Source organism: Vipera ursinii (assembly GCF_947247035.1).
Source record: "Vipera ursinii genome assembly, chromosome: 2".
Taxonomy (NCBI): domain Eukaryota; kingdom Metazoa; phylum Chordata; class Lepidosauria; order Squamata; family Viperidae; genus Vipera; species Vipera ursinii.
In genome coordinates this window covers 152613951-152633647 of record NC_139513.1, presented here as the reverse complement: position 1 = coordinate 152633647, position 19697 = coordinate 152613951, and the positions used below count along the sequence as shown (strand labels likewise).

At 41.8% G+C, this 19697-nt stretch overlaps 2 protein-coding genes across 3 annotated transcripts in view; one reads left to right on the top strand and one right to left on the bottom strand.

Annotated features, from left to right (window-relative positions):
• Positions 1–19697, top strand: part of LOC310634265 (aquaporin-5-like) — a 381927-nt gene that overhangs the window by 83806 nt on the left and 278424 nt on the right. The gene's annotated exons all lie outside the window — the stretch shown is intronic.
• Positions 1–19697, bottom strand: part of SLC4A8 (solute carrier family 4 member 8) — a gene marked incomplete at its 5' end in the record, with an annotated part of 113837 nt that overhangs the window by 14472 nt on the left and 79668 nt on the right. The window contains 9 exons of the mRNA XM_083352449.1: positions 284–535; positions 2609–2770; positions 3979–4092; positions 7376–7537; positions 10034–10139; positions 12231–12476; positions 13895–14028; positions 17230–17404; positions 18949–19049. Coding sequence (XP_083208575.1) covers positions 284–535; positions 2609–2770; positions 3979–4092; positions 7376–7537; positions 10034–10139; positions 12231–12476; positions 13895–14028; positions 17230–17404; positions 18949–19049 — 1452 coding nt within the window. The remainder of the gene's footprint in view (positions 1–283; positions 536–2608; positions 2771–3978; positions 4093–7375; positions 7538–10033; positions 10140–12230; positions 12477–13894; positions 14029–17229; positions 17405–18948; positions 19050–19697) is intronic.

Sequence of the window (19697 nt, the reverse complement as noted above, 5' to 3'; positions counted from 1 at the left end):
GATGCCAACTTGAAGGGAGGGGGGGGAAATATCTTCGGGGGGTGGGTGGGGGGTGTCAACAGGGCTAAGGCCCACTTCCTTTAAGTTAGGCTTCCAATCTTCTCCTGACTTGGTTTGCGAAAGTCAAAAGTAGTTTTTGATACAAGATATGCCCTTTCAGAATGGGTCTTTCGAGTCAAGGTGGATGGTCTCAAGCCAGCACAACTCCATTAAAACTAGGATTATTCAAAAGAGGGAGGAGGTCGCCCTGACATACCCTTGAACGTTCTTCCATGCTTTTTACCTTTAACACACTAGTGATGAAGACTGAGAGGCCCATTAGTACAAAGATCATCACTCCGGTTACTCTTTGTTCAATTATGCCCAGGAATTTAGGTTGCTCCCCAGGAGCTGCTACAGTAGACTCAAGTCTAAGACTGTTCACGTGACTGATGGAAAGGACGGTGGCAGCAACATACCAAGGCAACCCCATCACTGAACACACACCAAGCATGATGCCCACCATGAGAAGGTCCAGATGGTAGCCACAACCTTTCTGTGGAAATAGAAATCATCGGCAGAGGTTAATTAAAACCCTGTTATCATTTCACTGCGAATCACTGAATATGTGCTAGCACAGGGGTCTGGCTGAGGAATTCTGGGAGTTGAAGTCCACAAGTCATAAAATGGCCAAGTTTGAAGACCCCTGTGCTAGAGAAAAGCTTACTAGAATCATTAAAAGTTAGAAAAGGTCGGTAAAGGTAAAGGTTCCCCCACACCTGCGTGCTAGCCATTTCCAACTCTAGGGGCCGGTGCTCATCTCCGTTTCAAAGCCGAAGAGCCAGCGCTTGTCCGAGGACGTCTCCGTGGTCATGTGGCCGGCATGACTAGACGCCAAAGGCGCACGGAACGCTGTTACCTTCCCACCGTAGTGGTCCCTATTTTTCTACTTGCATTTTTTTTACGTGCTTTCGAACTGCTAGGTTGGCAGAAGCTGGGACGAGTAACAGGCGCTCACTCTGTTACGCGGCACTCGGGATTCAACCGGACCTTCTGATTGACAAGCTCAGCATCCTAACCCACTGACCCACCACGTCCCTCTGAAAAGGTAGGTACGGTGTCTTATTTCTGGATGGTGGTAAGGGAGGAAAGTAGCTTATCCACATCAGTTACCATCAAAATTCTTTCACGTTTGAAAACATGTTCATCTGCATCGAGATTGGTTAGGAACACTTTGCTATGACCCAACTTTCCTCCAAGTGTGTTGCTCAGTCTTTCTTCACATGGTTGAGTACTAGGGAATCATGGTATGGAATAAGGACTTTTCACTAAGACGCTATCTTTTGGGATGGAGGAAACGTCAGACTTCACACACATTTAACTAGCGGTGAAAGCTAATCGCTGTTTCCATGGCTTTTTAGGTTTCTAACAGGGTCTTTTATCAGATCTGTTTCCTGATTTATTTATTCTCCCACATAAAACTCTTGACTTTAGGGCATGCTTTGAAATTGTGTGCATGCATCTGTAACCAGCAAAAGAGCAGCTCCTTAAATAGTGACAATTATGCACTACACCATATTGCTAAATGTACGGAATTCAATATTCTCAGGGCTGGTTTGAGTTTTCCAGAAATCAGGCAGGAATATTTCCTTCATGTATATGGAACGGTCAGGGATAGAGCCACAAATTGTCCGTTTGTTCTAATTGTCCATCTATGACATTGCTAAACAATCACCAACATGAATCTGTATTGGCATTTTTCTTATTCCTTTTTTTCCTTCAGGGTTTGATTTGACTGGCTGTGCTGCTTCCCATGCTGATCCTTGCATATATACGGTATACTGCACATTTGCCAAAAAGTGAACGAGGCGAACAAAACAGAGCATAAACCACAGGGATTTATTTGTTTCCATTTTAAAGCAGCAGATTGGCATGCTGGTACACCAAATCACCTATCAACTTAAGAAGTTTTGATGTGGGACTCTGAAAGAGTAGGAGAGAGGCACTTTTATTATTTAATTTCCTTTTATGCCAGCTCCAAGCTGCTTAATTTTTTTTCCCTCTGGAAGATAAACAAATGTTAACTGGAGCAGAGCCATATGTCTTCCACTTTTACAACAACGTTCCTCTAGAAAGTCTTCAAAATTACTTTTGAATTTGGGAGCGTTTCCATATTGATTCCTCCCTCTGAGATCAGAGCAATCTGAAAAATGCAACAGAACCCAAGATATTTTCACACAAGCAATGTAGGATTGCAGCCTTATTTGTCACTTGAAATGGAAGTCTGGCTCGCCCAGTTTCAGAAAACTGGAAATAAAGTTATTCCACAGGAACTTTAGATTGCCATTTCAAGAACAGATTTAAAGTTTTAATCTCTACTGTATGCTATGTACAGTAATCTCTCCTCCCCCCATGTACAGTATATGTACACCGGATTACAGCTATAATGGGATAGCTTTCACTGTGTCAGTCCTATAAAAAAACCTGTTTGAAATAGCACAACCTTCTAATTTTACTCAAACTAAAGTTCCACCTCGTCTGGATTATTATGCTGTTCCACTGTGATTTTACTTCTCACATCACAGACACAGAAAGAAAAGCTTCGCAAATTATCCTGCTGCTCCATCACCTTAAGTTTATGTTCTTTCCTGTTCACAATAACTGCTGTGATTTGTTGGTCCATAAATATCAGTATAGTACAGAGTAATGCTGGGATGATAGCTGCTAGCACAGACCACCAGGGATTGGGGCCTATTGGGTTAATGAGCCATCCACGGTCGTCTCTTGTTGGCTGTAGGAAAAAAAATACACAGATACAACAGTGGACTGTGCCGTGTTTGTATGCCCCCCCACCCCACCATCCCTTGTTTCAGCTGAAATTCTTCTTGCTTTCTAGACAATGATACAGAAATGCCATCGGATGATGAACATGTGTCTCAATTGTGAATGTAAAACCTATGACTCCTCCTTGGTAGGGAGTCAAAACGTTGGTTATACATGATTTCTAGGGCCAAGCCCAAGGAGCATTTTGAGTGACATACTACAGGTTTCAGTCTAAAAAAATAGAAGGGATTATAAGAATGTAATAGTTAGAGCCTGCTGTCAACGCTGCTAACATCGAATGTTCGTGCTTGACAAGAGATGAAGAAGCAGCTATTTCATATGTGAAACTTGTGTATTGCTTTCAGAGATAGGGTTAAGGCTGGGAGGAGGGAGGAGGAGGATTGTACCTCAAGGCCATCTGAAATTAAAGAAGATAAGAACTTGGCGGGGTTGTCTAATGGAAGAGAAACTAATTCTTTAATTGGAGAATGTGGATTAATGACAAAAATAGAAAGGTGGAGAATTGTATTTAATATATTGTGCAAGGGGGGGGGGGGAGATTTCAGATTCCAGCTTGATGTCAAGTTTCCAACGTATGGGCTTTTCAAGTGACTCTGAGGCACTGTTTACCTTAAAAGTCGTAAACAATGCCTCAGAGTCACTTGAAAAGCCCCTACGTCGGACACTTGACACCTGCAATATTAAAAGTGAAATTTAGTTTAATTTAAATTAAACACATTAAATACTCTTTACTTCAATCCTTCCTTATAAAGTTAGCCTTCTTCCCCTATTACCAGAATTAAAACCACGATTTTATGGTGACCTTTGGCCACTGAGTCACACGCAAGCCTTTCAGGGGCTAAATGCAACTCAAGAAACTCAGGTTTGTATCCCACTTATATTCCCACCACTCTAAAGTACTTTTCCCGCTTCAGAACCAACAGTGCAGCATATCCCAGATGTTACAAACAGGACCTCAGTTCCCAGTCAGCCAAACATGCAGCCTCAATGCCCTTCACCCATACACAATTAGCCACAAAGTGGGGCATCCTAAAGGATACCAGAAACCATACAGGACAGGCCTTGGCTTCTCTGTTCCAGTTACTCAGGCAAGAGACGTTTTCCCCATGCCACTATGTGCGCTTAGAGGAATTCAAGATGAGGAGAAGTACCTACCTTGAAGGCACCTGGGACATTCAGTTTTGGTGATGGAATTCCAGCGAAGTAGTCAATTAGGACCATGACAACAATGGTTATAAAAATAGCAAAATCACCTACCACATAGCGTATCTAAAGAGGGGAGAGAAAAGAAAAAAAAACACACACACACGTCTCAACAGGATTTGAGTTAATATGCATAGGATGTAATCTACGTACCTAAATAATCAGTTCCAGATAAACCAAGTGTTGGATGTATGGTATTTATATTGCCAACCAGGATGCCTGCCGGACATTGGACAGATTGCTGGACCCATTGTGGTTTTAGAGGGAGTTTGGGGGTTTTCCCCCAAAGATCTGGCATATGGCTTGGCTAATGCCCTTGTTGTGGCTTGAAATGAGCAGGTGAGGAGGATTTAGTTGCACCTGTGCAGACTCTCTGTGGATCTGGATCTTATAGAGCACATTGGTTTACCACCTCCAAGAGATGACCAAGCAGTTACCAAAAGATACCTAGAGCTTCATTGGAGGAAGGTAAAAAGTTAATCAAGCACAGGTAAGAAACTTCATTAGGACTTACCCTAAGGCAAGGGTGTCAAACTGCCGGCCCACGGGCCAGATGCATCACGAGAAAACCGCACCCACCCCATTGCTGGCAATGGCGAAAAAGTTCCGATACATCATGCGACATCACATGACGTCGCTACTTTGACATGTCTGCCCTAAGGCAATAAGGGCTGTGAAATGTATTTACTTCTCCATCCTTATTGTTCTGCAAATAGCCTCTCTGTGGCCCTGTTGTGGGTGATCAGGTCCTTCCTTCGTAGAGAGAAGCAGGAGTCCTTGCAGGGCCACTTGGAGGAATGTTCTTCTTAGAACCAAAGAGAAATATTCTTCTCAGCCAAAGTTTAACTGCTCCCATTGGACTTTGGATGAGCACATCTGTTGGAAGTGACTGAGACACATCCTATTATCTGAGAGGAGTTCAAGTCAGAAGGTCTTGAAGAGGTGGGAAGGATCCTCACGGCTGTGAGTTTGCTATCTGTGTTCTGGACCCAGGTCCTTCTTGTTGGTTAAGGCCTTCTGGGAGGTAACATCTGGTTGGGTTGGGTCTAAGCGGTGGTCATTGCCTCTTTGTGGGAAGTAGTGGTATTCCTTTCTCAAGAGGCTACCCTTGGACCAACAGCTCATGATAACTTTCATCCAGTCTTCAACCTTCCCTTTCCCATCACTTTGTTTAAGGGTGATTAGTGCTCAGCTACTAGGGCCGTGAATGGATTATCTGGGCCCTTTTTAGCTGGGATTCAGACCCGGGTAAAGTACTGAGATGACATTGTCGTGCTTGTTGATTACCTTGGAGGACTTGGAACAAGGGAGGTTCAACCATTCTGGCCCTCCTGGATCTCTCAGAGATTTTCAGTATGATCAAACATGGTATCCTTCTGAAACCAGCTTCTGGGACTGGAAGTGGGAGGTCCCTGCAACGTGGGATCCATCAGGGTTCAGGGCTCTTTCCAGTCCTGTAGTTTCATCTGCATGAAACTGTTTATTGCAGCAATTTGCCAGCATGGGTTGCAACACCATCAACATGCTCTTGTATATCTTCACCCTGGGTCAAGCAGGTGATGCTATTAAGGCAGACATGTCAAACACAAGGCCCGGGGGCCGGATCCGGCCCACAAAGTGGTTTCATGTGGCCCACGAAGCCACCCTGGAAACAGGGAGGGAACGGCCCCCACTGCCTTGGCCCTGGCCCAGAGACCCTCCTCCTGCCAGAGACCCTCAGATCTGTCCCACTCCTGCCCAGGCCCCCATAGGCACCCTTGATGTAAACGATGTAGAGCTGGCCATGCCCACCCAGTAGGCCATACGCACTCTAGCCACACCCACCCAGTAGGCCACGCCCACCCAGGCCATATCCACCCGGCCCCTTGAGGGCAACCGCAATGCTGATGCGGCCCTCAATGAAATTGAGTTTGACACCCCTGTATTAAGGTATAGACCTGGTGCTTGAATCTACTTTGAGGTATGGATCGAGAGGAATTGACCTTGACTCAATCCTGGGAAGATGGGGTGGCTTTTGGTTTTTGGCCCTTTGAGGCCTGGAGATATGACATCTTCGACTCATCGGAGAAAACTGATGTATAATTTGGGAATTCTCCTGGACTTGTGTCTACTGCTTGGCGAGAGGGTGGTAACTCTGGCAGAAAGGGGTGGGCTTCCCATAGATACATCTTCTGCCCAACTGTGCTCTTTCCTGAACCAGGAGGCTTACCTCACGATCACTCATGTCTTGGTTACTTCCTATTTGGATTATTACAACATGCTCAATATAAGGCTGCCCTTGAAGACGACCTGGAAGTTACAACTGGTCCAGAATGCGGTGGAACTCACAAGTGTCAGACATTCCTAGGTTCGTCCACAGGACAACCCTGTTATGTGAGCGGTACTTACTCCCAGTTTTTGTCCAAGTGCAATTTAAGATGCTGGTTATTGTTTTATTTTTAAAGCCCTACGTGGCATGGAACCAGGTTGTCTACAGGATCATCTCTCCTTGAGGACATCTGTGCATCCCACCAGATGGAAACACTCTGGATCTCTTCTCTTAAACCCTGCCATCTAATGGATTCCGACAAGCATGTCTTTTCCATTGCAAACTCTGCCCAATGGAACACTCTCTCTCCCCCCCCCCCTTGAGAACTGACAGGTTCCTATCTGTTTATCCTTCCAGAGACCATTTAAAACCTGGCTCTTCCCCCAGACGTTGGGACAGGATGGGGTTAGAGTAAGAGAAGAATGTGGCTGCAATCAAAGAAGTGTGGCTGTAGCACCAGGTTTTTTGTTTTCTGTTTTGTTGCTGTTGGTTTTATACTGTATTTGTATTATTTTATTGGTTGTGAGCCACTTAAGAGTTGTTTTTAAGATCGGCAGCTATACAAATGTTTTAAATAAATCTGGCCAATGACCTTCTTAGCCCAGCTTTCTGCTTCTTACAGGGACCAACAATTGCCTCTGGGGTATCTGGAAGGAGAAGGCAGACGCATATCCTCCTCCCACCACTGTTCCCCTTTAATTGGTATATTGGAGATATTCTCTTCCCAACCCAGGGATAACACTGACTCTCAAGACTGCAATCTGTAGGTAAGATAATGAAAAACAGAAAAACAATGAGAACTAGACTTCCATCTGAATGCAGATTGGCTCCAGTGCCTAGAAATGAGGGGAGAGATTCCCTTCAATTTCCAGCAATGGTATTTATTAATTTATTTATTTCAATGTATATGCCACCCATCTCACCTAGAGGTAGTTATGCATTCGAGGAAATCCATCTGGCTAGACACCATTATAAAGTAAAGCAGACAGTAGGAATTAGTCAGGGTTTCAAACTAGTGTTAAGCTGCTGGCATCTACTTACTTTTGTGGGAAAATATTTACTGCTCCTAAATTTCTTCAGTGTGCTCGACAAAATATAAGTAGTAAAGAACAAGATGCAGCACCACAAAAGAACATCAGGGGTAAGAGGTCCTTTGGCTCCACATGTAGATCCAATGAATTCTCCATGCATCTCCTGACATTGCTGATTGGACAAAAAAAAATAAGAAGTAGCAAAAAGTACAGTGTCTTCAGCAAAGAAATGGGGCTAGCTGTGGATAAACTATAGTAAACATCTGAATACATTAAGGCTCCTAATTCTCAAATGAAGAAAATGTCATACAAGAACTGAAATTAGATCTTAATTTCAGTTAAATGTAGTGTTCTGTTCCCAAGCAACAAGAACATTTAGATGCAATTGTACACATTTAATAATGCTTTGGGGAAAATAATAAGTTTAAAATCCAGAATGTTGTCAATGCATGCATAAAAGAAGTGTTTAAAATTTAGCATCAGAGTAAAGCATATCAGGGGTGGAAATTAAAATGAAATTAAAATGACATATGGTACGAGGGCAATTTGGAAATAAACCTCCATTTGGTTATCAATGACAGATACTCACAGATACAGAACTTTTATTATACACATTAGAAAACTACATTACATTACTTTTCGACATAATCGCCATTCAAATTGAGGCACCTGTCATAACATCTCACAAGGTTTGAAATTCCTTAGTAGTAGTGGCTCAGTGCCAAATCTGGGCTATGGTGGGGGGGGATAAAAAACATTAATGTCTGTCATTGATAACCAAACGGAGGTTTATTTCTGAATTGCCCTCATATATTCACATCTTCTACATTAAAACCAAAAGAAGAATTGATTAGTCTCAACGTATCGTTCATAAAAAAAATCTGTCCCACTTAAAGGTACATGCAGACATATTGAATTTGTCTGATTTATTAGTCCTAATGTCAAAGTGTGAAACAAATATAAGCGCACGGAAGCTTATATAGTTCAACAAATATTATGCAGTGACATTGCTTAATTATTATTTGGATAGCCTTGGTGGAGCAGTGGGCTAATGCCTCCTTAAGTAACACCAGCTGCCTGCAATTAATGCAGGTTCGCATCCCACCAGGCTCAAGGTTGACTCAGCCTTCCATCCTTCCGAGGTAGGTAAAATGAGGACCCAGATTGTTGGGGGCAATAAGCTGACTTTGTAATAATGCCGCTTGGGGGGTGTATGAAAGCCCTAATAAGCAGGCATATACATAGAATGAAGGCTACTGCTAAGCTTGTAAGCCGCCCTGAGTCTTCGGAGAAGGGCGGGATATAAATGGAATTAAAATAAAATAAAAAAATAAAAAATAACCAGCAGCATAACATATGACAAGCATATGAAGAACAAAATACATATATGCCCAGCCAACTGGTTGTCTTGGGAGTTTCCCGGTACTCCCATGTTACACCTTTGCTCCGCGAGCTGCATTGGCTACCAGTTGTCTTCCGGGTGAGGTTCAAGGTTTTGGTAATGGTTTTTAAGTCCTTACATGGCATGGGTCCGGAATACCTCGGGGACCACCTGCTGCTGGCGTCAACTCCCCTCCGCCCCGTGCGTTCCCACAGAGAGGGCCTCCTCAGGGTGCCTCCGGTCAGAGAATGTCGTCTGGCGGCCCCCAGGGGGAGGGCCTTCTCTGTGGGCGCCCCGGCTTTATGGAACCAACTGCCGGTGGAGCTCCGGATGGCACTGGATCTCCGCTCCTTCCGGCGCGGGTTAAAGACCCATTTATTTGAACAAGCTGGCCTGGCTTGATGGGGAAACGTCTGGGTTTTTATGGGTTTTTATATTAACTGTTTTAATTGGGCAATTTATTTAATCTTTTTTTTAACTTTTGTATCTCTATTTATATGCCCTGTTCACCGCCCTGAGTCCTTTGGGAGAAGGGCGGTATAAAAATCCAATAAATACTAAATACTAAACTTCAGAACATTAACCAATAATTGTTCCTGTTGAAAGGATACAGTAATTACTACTTTTCAAATGTCTGCAAGTTCTTTCACTGACTCAAGACCAAAAAAAAAAGGATTAATGGCTTAGCCTTAGAACTTCAATTATCAAAATAAACAGGAAGAAAAGGGAAAACGTACTGAATTTAGGCCAAGGATCTGGTTACTTTAGGGTTTCCTTTAGCAAATGTAGCAAGTAGCTAGATAATTATTCCATGAATGTATTTACTCTCTTTAAAAAATTAAATATATTGAAGCAAATCAAGTAAAGTACAGTCAACATCACATGTCTATCCCTAGTGATTTGCAATAACTCTTTGCAGAGATCTCTAGCTAACAGCCACCCTCATAATTCTACACTATCCCATTTCTGACATCCAGTCAGGCTCAGAATCCAACCTGTGAGGGCCAAAGCTCAATGCTTTTTAAACAGACTTCTCTGCTTAATATGCCACCTTACATTTTAAAAGAAAAGAAGGAACTGAATCAAGAAAATATTCCTATTACCAATTCCTAATATACCCAGGTCTTCCCATCAAAATTACTTCCCTTCCCTCCATCACTGGTTTTGTGGAAAGGAAATGCATGTAACCCTTCATCTCTTTTGGAAAGACTAATGTTCCATTCTAATCCATGAATCACAGAAATCATTTTGTCCACCATGCATAGAGTGTCAAGCTCATATACTTACAGAGACGGTGAGATTACCCCAGGCAACTTTTGAAGGATCGATCATTTGGCTGTTCCAGTACATCAGGGTATCATTACTGGGATTTGTAGGAGCTGCACATCTGCAGCTAGTGGGCACAGGAAAGGGTTAATGAGCATCACACGTAAAATCATGTTTACTTCTGAAAGCTCAATTCTCAATTTTTAAAGTTTCCATTGACTTGTTCTGATTTGAATCTTGCCATTATTGAATAAATTCAGCACACTAATGTTTCCTCCTCCTATTTTCCCTATGACAACCACAACCTGTGTCAATGTAAAACAGTTGTTTTATAACAACTATTCCAGGATCAGAAAGGAGGGGGGGGGACCCATTTGAGGCAGCTGGATTCAAAATGTTTTACACACTGCAGACTTTTAAAAAGTATTTCAATCTTTATTAATCAAAGACAAAATTAACCAACAATTATATGAAAGCACAACTTCATTTTAATAATATAGGAATTGTCTGAAGAATCTCAACTATCTCTTTTGACCAAATCAACCCTATCCAAATTTTAATTATTTGCTCCATAAGTCATCCCCCCAGTATCAAAGGGAACACTGAGCTTCTTCCAATGCATTAAGGAATCTGTGAGAGAATCATTGCTCAGGCTTGCGCAAATTATAGAATAAATTGTGTGGACAATAGAGCCATGCATACTAATTACATGTACTGCTCTCCCCTCAGTGTTTTCTTAAAAGGAGTTCAACTTATCTTTGTTGAGCCTCAAAAAGCATTCTTGCTGTATTCTCTATGATACAGAAGAAGCAAGATCTTAGTCAAGCAAACATAAAAAAGGCTATCACCAGCTGTCCTCGCTCAAGAAGGACAAGGAGTGAGTCAAGAAGGTATCACAAATACAGGACAACCTGTGCAGGCCTCTCACTTTTGGAGCTCAAAAAGGGGGTTCAACTTAGAGCAGACATGTCAAACTCGCAACGTCACATCATGTCGCGGGACGTATAGGACAGTTTTGCCATTGCCGGCAATGGGGTGGGCACAGCTTTCAGATGACGTGTCCAGCCCGCGGGCCGGCAGTTTGACACCCCTGACACCTAAATTGCCCATTCATGCTACATACGACCTCAAACTTTCATTGCAAGGCCCTAACTAGAGTTTCTCTAGCTCAGGGGTGTCAAACTCAATTTCATTGAGGGCCGCATCAGCATTGCGGTTGCCCTCAGGGAGCCGGGTGGGTATGGCCAGGGTGGGCGTGGCCTACTGGGTGGGCGTGGCTAGAGTGCATATGGCCTACTGGGTGAGCGTGGCCAGCTCTACATCGTTCGCATCAAGGGTGCCTATGGGGGCCTGGGCAGGAGTGGGATAGATCTGAGGGTCTCTGGCAGGAGGGTCTCTGGGCCAGGGCCAAGGCAGTGGGGGCTGTTCCCTCACTGTTTCCAGGATGGCTTCGTGGGCCACATGAAACCACTTCGCGGGCTGCATCCGGCCCCCGGGCCTTGTGTTTGACATGTCTGCTCTAGCTGCTCCAGTGAACCTATTGTACACTAACTCTTATGTAACTATTGTTAGGTGATAATGGCTTTCTTTTATTTCTTATTTAGGAAGCTCTGTTGGTTAGAATGCAGTATTGCAGGCTAAGTCTGCCCACAGCCCGGAGTTCAGTCCTGACAGGGCTCACAGTTAACCCAGCCTTCCATTCTTCCAAGATCGGTAAAATGAGGACCCAGATTGTTGGGGGCAATATGACGACATTGTAAACCACCCAGGGAGTGTTGTAAAGCACTGTGGGGGTAGTATATAAGTCTAAGAACAATTGCTATTTCTGCACAATAAGGAATCTTACACCAGTTGGTGGATTTATATATATGAAGTATATATATAAGTTATATAAATTAAATTAAATAATTAAATTAAATTAAATTAAATTAAATAATTAAATTAAATTAATTAAATTAAATTAAATTAAATTAAATTAAATTTTAATTTTTAATGTTATCTTAATTGTGGGCTGTATTAATTTAATTTAATTTTATTCTCTCTTTTGTATTGTTTTTAACTTGCCCTGTGAACTGCCCTGAGTCCTTCAGGAATAGGGCGGTATATAAATTCAACTAATAAATAAATAAATAAATATATGAAGTGTGTGTGTGTGTGTGTGTGTGTGTGTGTATGCCATTTTTTTGTTTGAAATAGAAAAAAAACAACACCAACTCACTAATACAAGGTCAGATGGTCCAGATTGCTATCCATGTAAAATGGGTAAGTCCTTCCCAGCTTAAACAGCTTCTCTATGGCCTCAAAAATGAAAATGAGGCAGATCAAAGAGGCAAAAGCTTCTTCTGTAAACCGAGTGATGTAGCAGACCAGAGAGCTAGCATCGGTGGCCACAAGCAAGAGGCACATGACTGTCGTCCACAAGCCAATGCAGGTTCGTAGAGCAAGATAAGAAAGCTTATAGTCTCTGCAAAGATGTGCCAAAGATAAGAAATAAGGAACATTGCATGCTGAAATCATTCAGATCATAAAATTGTAAAAGTATTGAAATGCAGAAATTGTTAAGCTTCATTAGCCATTAATTGATCAAGATCTTTTCTCAACTCCTATTCTTTCTATAGAAAGTGACAATACAGGTAGTCCTTGACTTACAACAGTTCATTTAGCAACCATTCAAATTTACAATGGCATTGAAAAAAGTGACTTATGACCATTTTTCACACTTACAACCATTGCAGCATCCCCATGATCACGTGATCAAAATTCGGACGCTTGGTAACTGACTCATATTTATGATAATGACCATGCTCGACTTACATCAGCTGTGGCCATTAAGCTAATCACCTGTCATTAAATGTAACATTGCATGACTGTGACTTGCAATTCTCTGCTGGATTCCCCATTGACTTTTTGCTTGTCAGTAGCTGGCCATGAAGGTCACAAATAGGAATCACATAATTGCAGAGATGCAGCAACAGCTACAACTTCAAGACTGGTCTTAAGTTTCCTTCTTCAGTACTGTTGTAACCTTGAACAGTCAATGAACAAGTGGTCAGTAAGCAAGGACTGCCTGTAATGGCTGAAAACTATATATATTGATATGGGTTGATAAATGATCGCCATCTACAGCACCTTAAGCATTCTAAGATTTCCACCCTAGAATCATTGCAAAGCTTTAAAAAACAACAACACCCTTCATTAGTTTCAAATTCAAAATTGGATAAATGATAAAGAAGCAGTTCATCCATTCTCTTCATTCAACCTATTTCTCACAAGCCATGAAACCTTCCGATTAAATCCACAGTGATTTAAGTAGGAATTGGAGTTCACAGAATATGAGTGGAATAATCCATTGAAGAAATAATAAGGGAACTCCCAGGCAATGTGGCACCTTTTAAAAGCCTGTAATATTTTTGGCCACATATGTTTTTAATAGGAATCTGCCAGCATTCCAGATTAGATTACCTCTGTCTACTATTCTGGATGTGGAGCTGTTGTTATCCATCAGAGCCAGGGTTTGAATCTGAAGGGAGGAGAGAAATAACTGCTCACAATTAGCACTTGGGTTGAAAATACTAACCATAATTATTCCTAGGAAGTGGAAGGGGATGGGATACTATTTCTCTTCAGATACAGTATAATACATCCAACTACATGCATCATAACCGTATCAGAATTTCACATTTTCTACCCTACTAGCTTTTCAGGCTTTCTAAGCATTCAAATGAGTCCCAGCCTATAATACTGCTGCCTAACCGTACTCGTATTTTGTTTCGTTTTATTAAAGAGGATGGAGAGGTCAGCAGTTAGAAATAGGTTAATTTATCTCAGTTTGATTCATCATCACCACCATCATCATACCTTGCAAAAAATACATAGCCTTACTTGCAGAACTTGTATAAAATTTTCTCGAAAACCAGTACTGGTCCTGTACTTCCCAGGATGGTGAGAGGCTGGCCAGCAAAGAGAGAGTAGACCACTCCAGTCAGCGAAGCTCCAAGCAAGGATTCCATAGCACTCTGCAGGTTTAAGCACAAACAAAAGAAGAGAAGAGCTCGCAATGGGTTAGACTAACAGTACATGCAGCCACTCTCCCTTTAGGATTCAGAAAACAGGGTACTTAATTAAATTGCTTTAATTTCCTCTCTCAGTGAGATACCACTGAAGACAAGTCAAGGTGATAAGCTTTGGTTCTTCCAGTTGTGTTCTGTTCCCCCCTCCCGGAATACAAATAGACAAGACTAGCAAGAGTTAATTCTACAGACTTTAGTTAATTGCCTTCTGATAAGGCCTTGGCAGCAAAATAGGCTCGTTACCTCAAACTTCAGCTGGAATGAGATAACATCCAAGTAAACAGTCCAGTAGCAGATGTAAAGAAGTGTTGCCAAGAATGCAGACCAGGGTTTCAAACACGAAGCAGAGTTCCAAAGATGTGACCAGAAGTTGTTTAAACTATTGTTCGTCACAAAGTTCTGAGAGCAGCCACACCCCCTTTATACCTTATGGCGTGTGGCTCAATGACTCAGCTACTCCCTGGCCCTCCTACCTAACCTACGTTGCTGCAGACACTTGGCCCTGCGTCTTTCTCGAGGGTCTAGCCATGACTCATCTTCGCTAGACTGCTGCAGCTGTTCGAGCACCCGCCCAACCTGGCTGCTCCCCGGCTGTTCCTCTCGGCCTCCAAATGGAGACGGAGGCCTTGCCAGAGAGGAGGGCCCCAGAGAGGGAGGCCTTGCCAGTTCCTCCCCATCATCCTCAGAGTCCTCTTCCTCGGTTAGGACAGGCGCGGGGGTCAGGGCCACAAGAAGTTGGCAGGAGTTGAACTCTACTTACGGGCATCTAAATTCACTTTCTCCTTCCTCCACACTTTTACTTTTAATTAAAGGAGAGAGATCTGTTGTGATGTGGGAAAAAGCAGCACTTGTGCTGGCACTGAACTATATTTTTCAAAGATCCTGGAGCACTGGGGAACTACCAGAGGACTGGAAGAGAGCTGATGTAGTTCCCATCTTCAAAAAAGAAGAAAAAATAGATCCAGGAAACTACAGACCTATCAGCCTGACCTCAATACCTGGGAAGATTCTGGAAAAGATAATCAAACAACAAATCAGCGAACACCTTGATGCAAACAAAGTCATCACTAAAAGTCAACATGGGTTTGTCAAAAACAGATCATGCCAGACAAATCTTATTACATTCTTTGACCAAGTGACAAAACTAGTGGACCAGAGGAATGCTGTAGATATAATTTACTTGGACTTCAGTAAGGCATTCGATAAAGCAGATCACAACTTACTACTTGATAAGATAGAAAAATGTGGGTCAGATAGCATCACCACCAGATGGATTCGTAGCTGGCTGACAGGCCGTACTCAGCATGTGGTCCTCAATGGAACTGCATCTACATGGAAGGAAGTGTGTAGTGGGGTGCCCCAGGGCTCTGTTCTGGGCCCAGTGCTCTTCAACATCTTCATTAATGATTTGGATGAGGGGATAGATGGGGAACTCATCAAATTTGCAGACGACACCAAGCTGGCAGGAATAGCCAATACTCCAGAAGATAGGCTTAAGAAACAGAAGGATCTGGACAGACTCGAACACTGGGCACTATCTAACAAAATGAAATTCAATGGTGAAAAAAGTAAGGTTCTACACTTAGGCAGGAAAAATCAAATGCATAGGTATAGTATAGGTGGTACCTTGCTCAATAGTAGTAACTGTGAGAGGGATCTCGGAGTCTTAGTAGACAATCACTTCAATATGAACCAGCAGTGTGCTGCAGCTGCCAAAAAAGCCAACACAGTGCTAGGCTGCGTTAACAGAGGGATAGAATCAAGATCAAGTGAAGTACTAATACCACTTTACAATGCTTTGGTAAGGCCACACCTGGAATACTGCATCCAGTTTTGGTCACCACGATGTAAAAAAGATGTCGAGACTCTAGAAAGGGTACAGAGAAGAGCAACAAAGATGATTAGGGGGCTGGAGGCTAAAACATATAGGGAACGGTTGCTGGAATTGGGTATCTGTAATTTAATGAAGAGAAGGGTGAGGGGTGACATGATAGCAGTGTTCCAATATCTCAGGGGCTACCACAAAGAAGAGGGAGTCAAGCTATTCTCCAAAGCACCTGAAAGCAGGACAAGAAGCAATGGATGGAAACTAGTCAAGGAGAGAAGCAACCTAGAACTAAGGAGAAACTTCCTGACAGTTAGAACAATTAACCAGTGGAACAACCTGCCTCCAGAGGTGGTGAATGCTCCAACACTGGAGGTTTTTAAGAAGAGACTGGACAGCCGTTTGCCTGAAATGGTATAAGGTTTCCTGCCTGAGCAGGGGGTTGGACTAGATGACCTCCAAGGTCCCTTCCAACTTTATTATTATTATTATTATTATTATTATTATTATTATTATTATTATTATTATTATTATTATTATTATTATTATTATGTCACATAGCCACATTGAGAAAAATGACAATGTTGGCAAATTCAGCTTATCTTCTGAAATGGAAGGTACTTCTCAAATTAACCTCTACTGAAAATCAATGTTCTAACTAGCTACCTTTCTTTAATTTATGTTCAGAACATTAACCTCCCCTAAAAACTGCAATCCACCCATAAACATTGTAGAGATGAATGAATGAATGAATGAATGAATGAATGAATGAATGAATGAATGAACGAACAAATAAAACTGTCCAGGATATAACTGTGGATATGAAAGATGGGCTGAAATATATCCAGATAACTAATTTTAATCGCCTGTTTCAAAAAAGTAATTATGAAATGTGCCTTCTATCAGAAATGAATATCTGAAAGCCACATTCTGTAGGGGTGCTTTAAAATTCTATTAACAGGACACAGAATATGAATGGGGTAATTTTGCGTCGAGTGCCTTGTACTTCTAATCATTAGGCACGCTGAAGCTGCTCCACCAATATCTTCCTGTTAGAAAAACATAGAAAGTGCAGGAAGATCTGAGGCCCTTGTAAAATTCTGTGTATGTGAATGGATCACCATCCACTTAAAACCTTGCTGGGAAGAAAAAAAAAATACACCAATAGTTTGGAACTGTGACCCATTCTAACTAATGCAAAATAGTATACAGACCAGCAGTGGTGAGGTTAAATGTCCACTGCTTTTGTAACATAGGTTTTGTTGTCACCTACCTTGACAATTATTCATAGCACATAAAAGGAAGAGGGCAAATGTTCTTACTATTTCTCCATCTGTTGCTTCTCCAAGCAGCCCCCCAAAGGTGATCACAGGAGACATGCTGGCACAATACAGGAAGAGAAAGGAAGCTAAACACTTCAAATTCAAAGCATCTCTATAGTCGCTCCAGTACCAAGGAGCTTTCCGTTTTATATCCAAGATCAAGCCACCAAAGAGCCTGCAAAGCAAAGACAGAAATTTCTAAGATGTCTTGGATTCACAGCAGTGAGTTAAATACAACAACAACATAGCCAAAGACAAACCATTTCCCAACACATAATATTGAAAGTGGAGTGGCAGCTCTTTGACATATTCATCCCATTATTTGTCCATAATTCTGATTTATAGGCTTGTATCTGATTCAAACTGAGATTCCCCTGTTCCATATTACCAGAAGCTTTCTTTCTCATTATAGTTCTTGGTGCTAGCAAAAATGATCTGGACCAATTCTTCAAAAGTTGCCCAGATGTCGCTATCCTAAATCTACTACAAGTACTCCTAGACCAGGAGTAGGCAACCTTGGCTCTTTTATGACTCGTGGACTTCAACTCCCAGAATTCCTGAGCCAGCATGGTTCAGCTTGGAAATCTCTCCCTTTTCCCTCAGCATGGCTGGCTCAGGAATTTTGGGAGTTGAAGTCCATGAGTCATAAAAGAATCAAGGTTGCCTACCCCTGTCATAGACATACAACTGTTTAAAGTTACAGTGGCACTGAAAAAGTGACTGATGATTGGTCGCCACAACTACAACTCCCACAGCATTCCCACGGTCATGTGATCAAAATCTGGGCACTTTGTAACCAGCGTGTATTTATAATGGTTCCAAGCATCCCAGGGCCATGTAATCGCCACTTCTCAAGTGGCTTTCGACAAGTAGAGTCAATGTGGGAGGCCACATTTGCTTAACAACAGCATAACTCACTTAAATTATTATTATTATTATTATTATTATTATTATTATTATTATTATTATTATTATTATTATTATTATTGATTCACTTAGCAACCATCGCAAAATAGGTTGTAAAACTGGGCGTTACTCACTTAACAACTGTCCTGATCAGTAACAGAAATTCTGTCCTAATTGTGGTTGTAAGTTGAGGACTATCTGTGCCTAGTTCATAAGGTGTCCATCCCTGAGTTTATAGAGCACTTGTAATGAAAGATGGGGAAATTTCCTTTAGTAAGTTTGGCCAGTACACAGCCCGCAAACACCACTTCTGCAACTGTGCAAAACTCTTGCATGCAGTCTGTAGTAGCACAGGGCAAAATGAAAGCCTTAAAATTTGGGAGAAGTTGTTTCCTTTATTTATTTATATTTAACACTTCTTAAACGCCCATCTACCTCATTATAATAAGGACTGAATTGGGCAAATTATTATTATTATTATTATTATTATTATTATTATTATTATTATTATTATATTATTATTATTATTATTATTATTATTATTATTATTATTATTATTATTATTATTATTATTATTATTATTATTCCAGAGAGAAAATCAGCATCTTAAGCTAGAGACATTTAACCTTTTGAAGCATCCACAAAATTAGTCAATAATTTAAGCCACTCTATTGCGCTGATGCCACTGATGGCACTGGCCATGCCCCCTGCAGGCCACAGAGGTCAAATACCTTTTAAAATGCAGTACTAGCTAGTAAAAAGATGGCTTATCCGCTGCTTCAGGGGCAGCCACACAAAACTCCCAGGACTCACTTTCCTGTTCTCTGGAGCTCCGGCCCCATGTGATCCTCGATTTCATCATCACAAAGCTTTCCATTAGATAACTTTCGCGCTCCAGGGATCTTCCTCTTATCCTAATGAAAAGGAAAACTGACAAATTAACTTGATTCTTCTGGCTTTTGAATCAAAGACACAGTGGCCTTTTTAAAAAAATAAAGAAAACTCAATATCAAAATGGAGGCTAAGCCTAATCTTGTGGTTACAACACTGCTTGTGTACCAAAAGCCGTATAAATGCCACACAGGTAGTCCTCGATTTACAATCATTCATTTAGTGACCGTTCAACGTTACAACAGCACTGAAAAAAGTGAAATAACAATTTTTCACACTCACAACCGTTGCAGCATCCCCAGGGTCACCTGAACAAAATCTGGACACTTGGCAACTCGTTCACATTTATGATGGTTGCACTGTCCCAGGGCCATCTGATCAGCTTTTCTGACATAAAATGACTAGCTAGTTTAAGTTAAGATCGTAATATGACTAGCTAGTTTAACATCATAAAATGGGGCAAAGCTCACTTAACAATGTCTCACTTAGCAATAGAAAGTTTGGGCTCAATTATGGTCTCAGGTCAAGGGCTACCTGCAATTTTATTTGCACACAGTTGCCTTATTGTTGATATAGCTTCCACTAGGCAAACAGGATCATTTCTCTTCCCTTGCAATTGCAACAGGCCAAAAAGCTGAGACAACTCTCTAGGGAACCTTAAGTATCAGCTA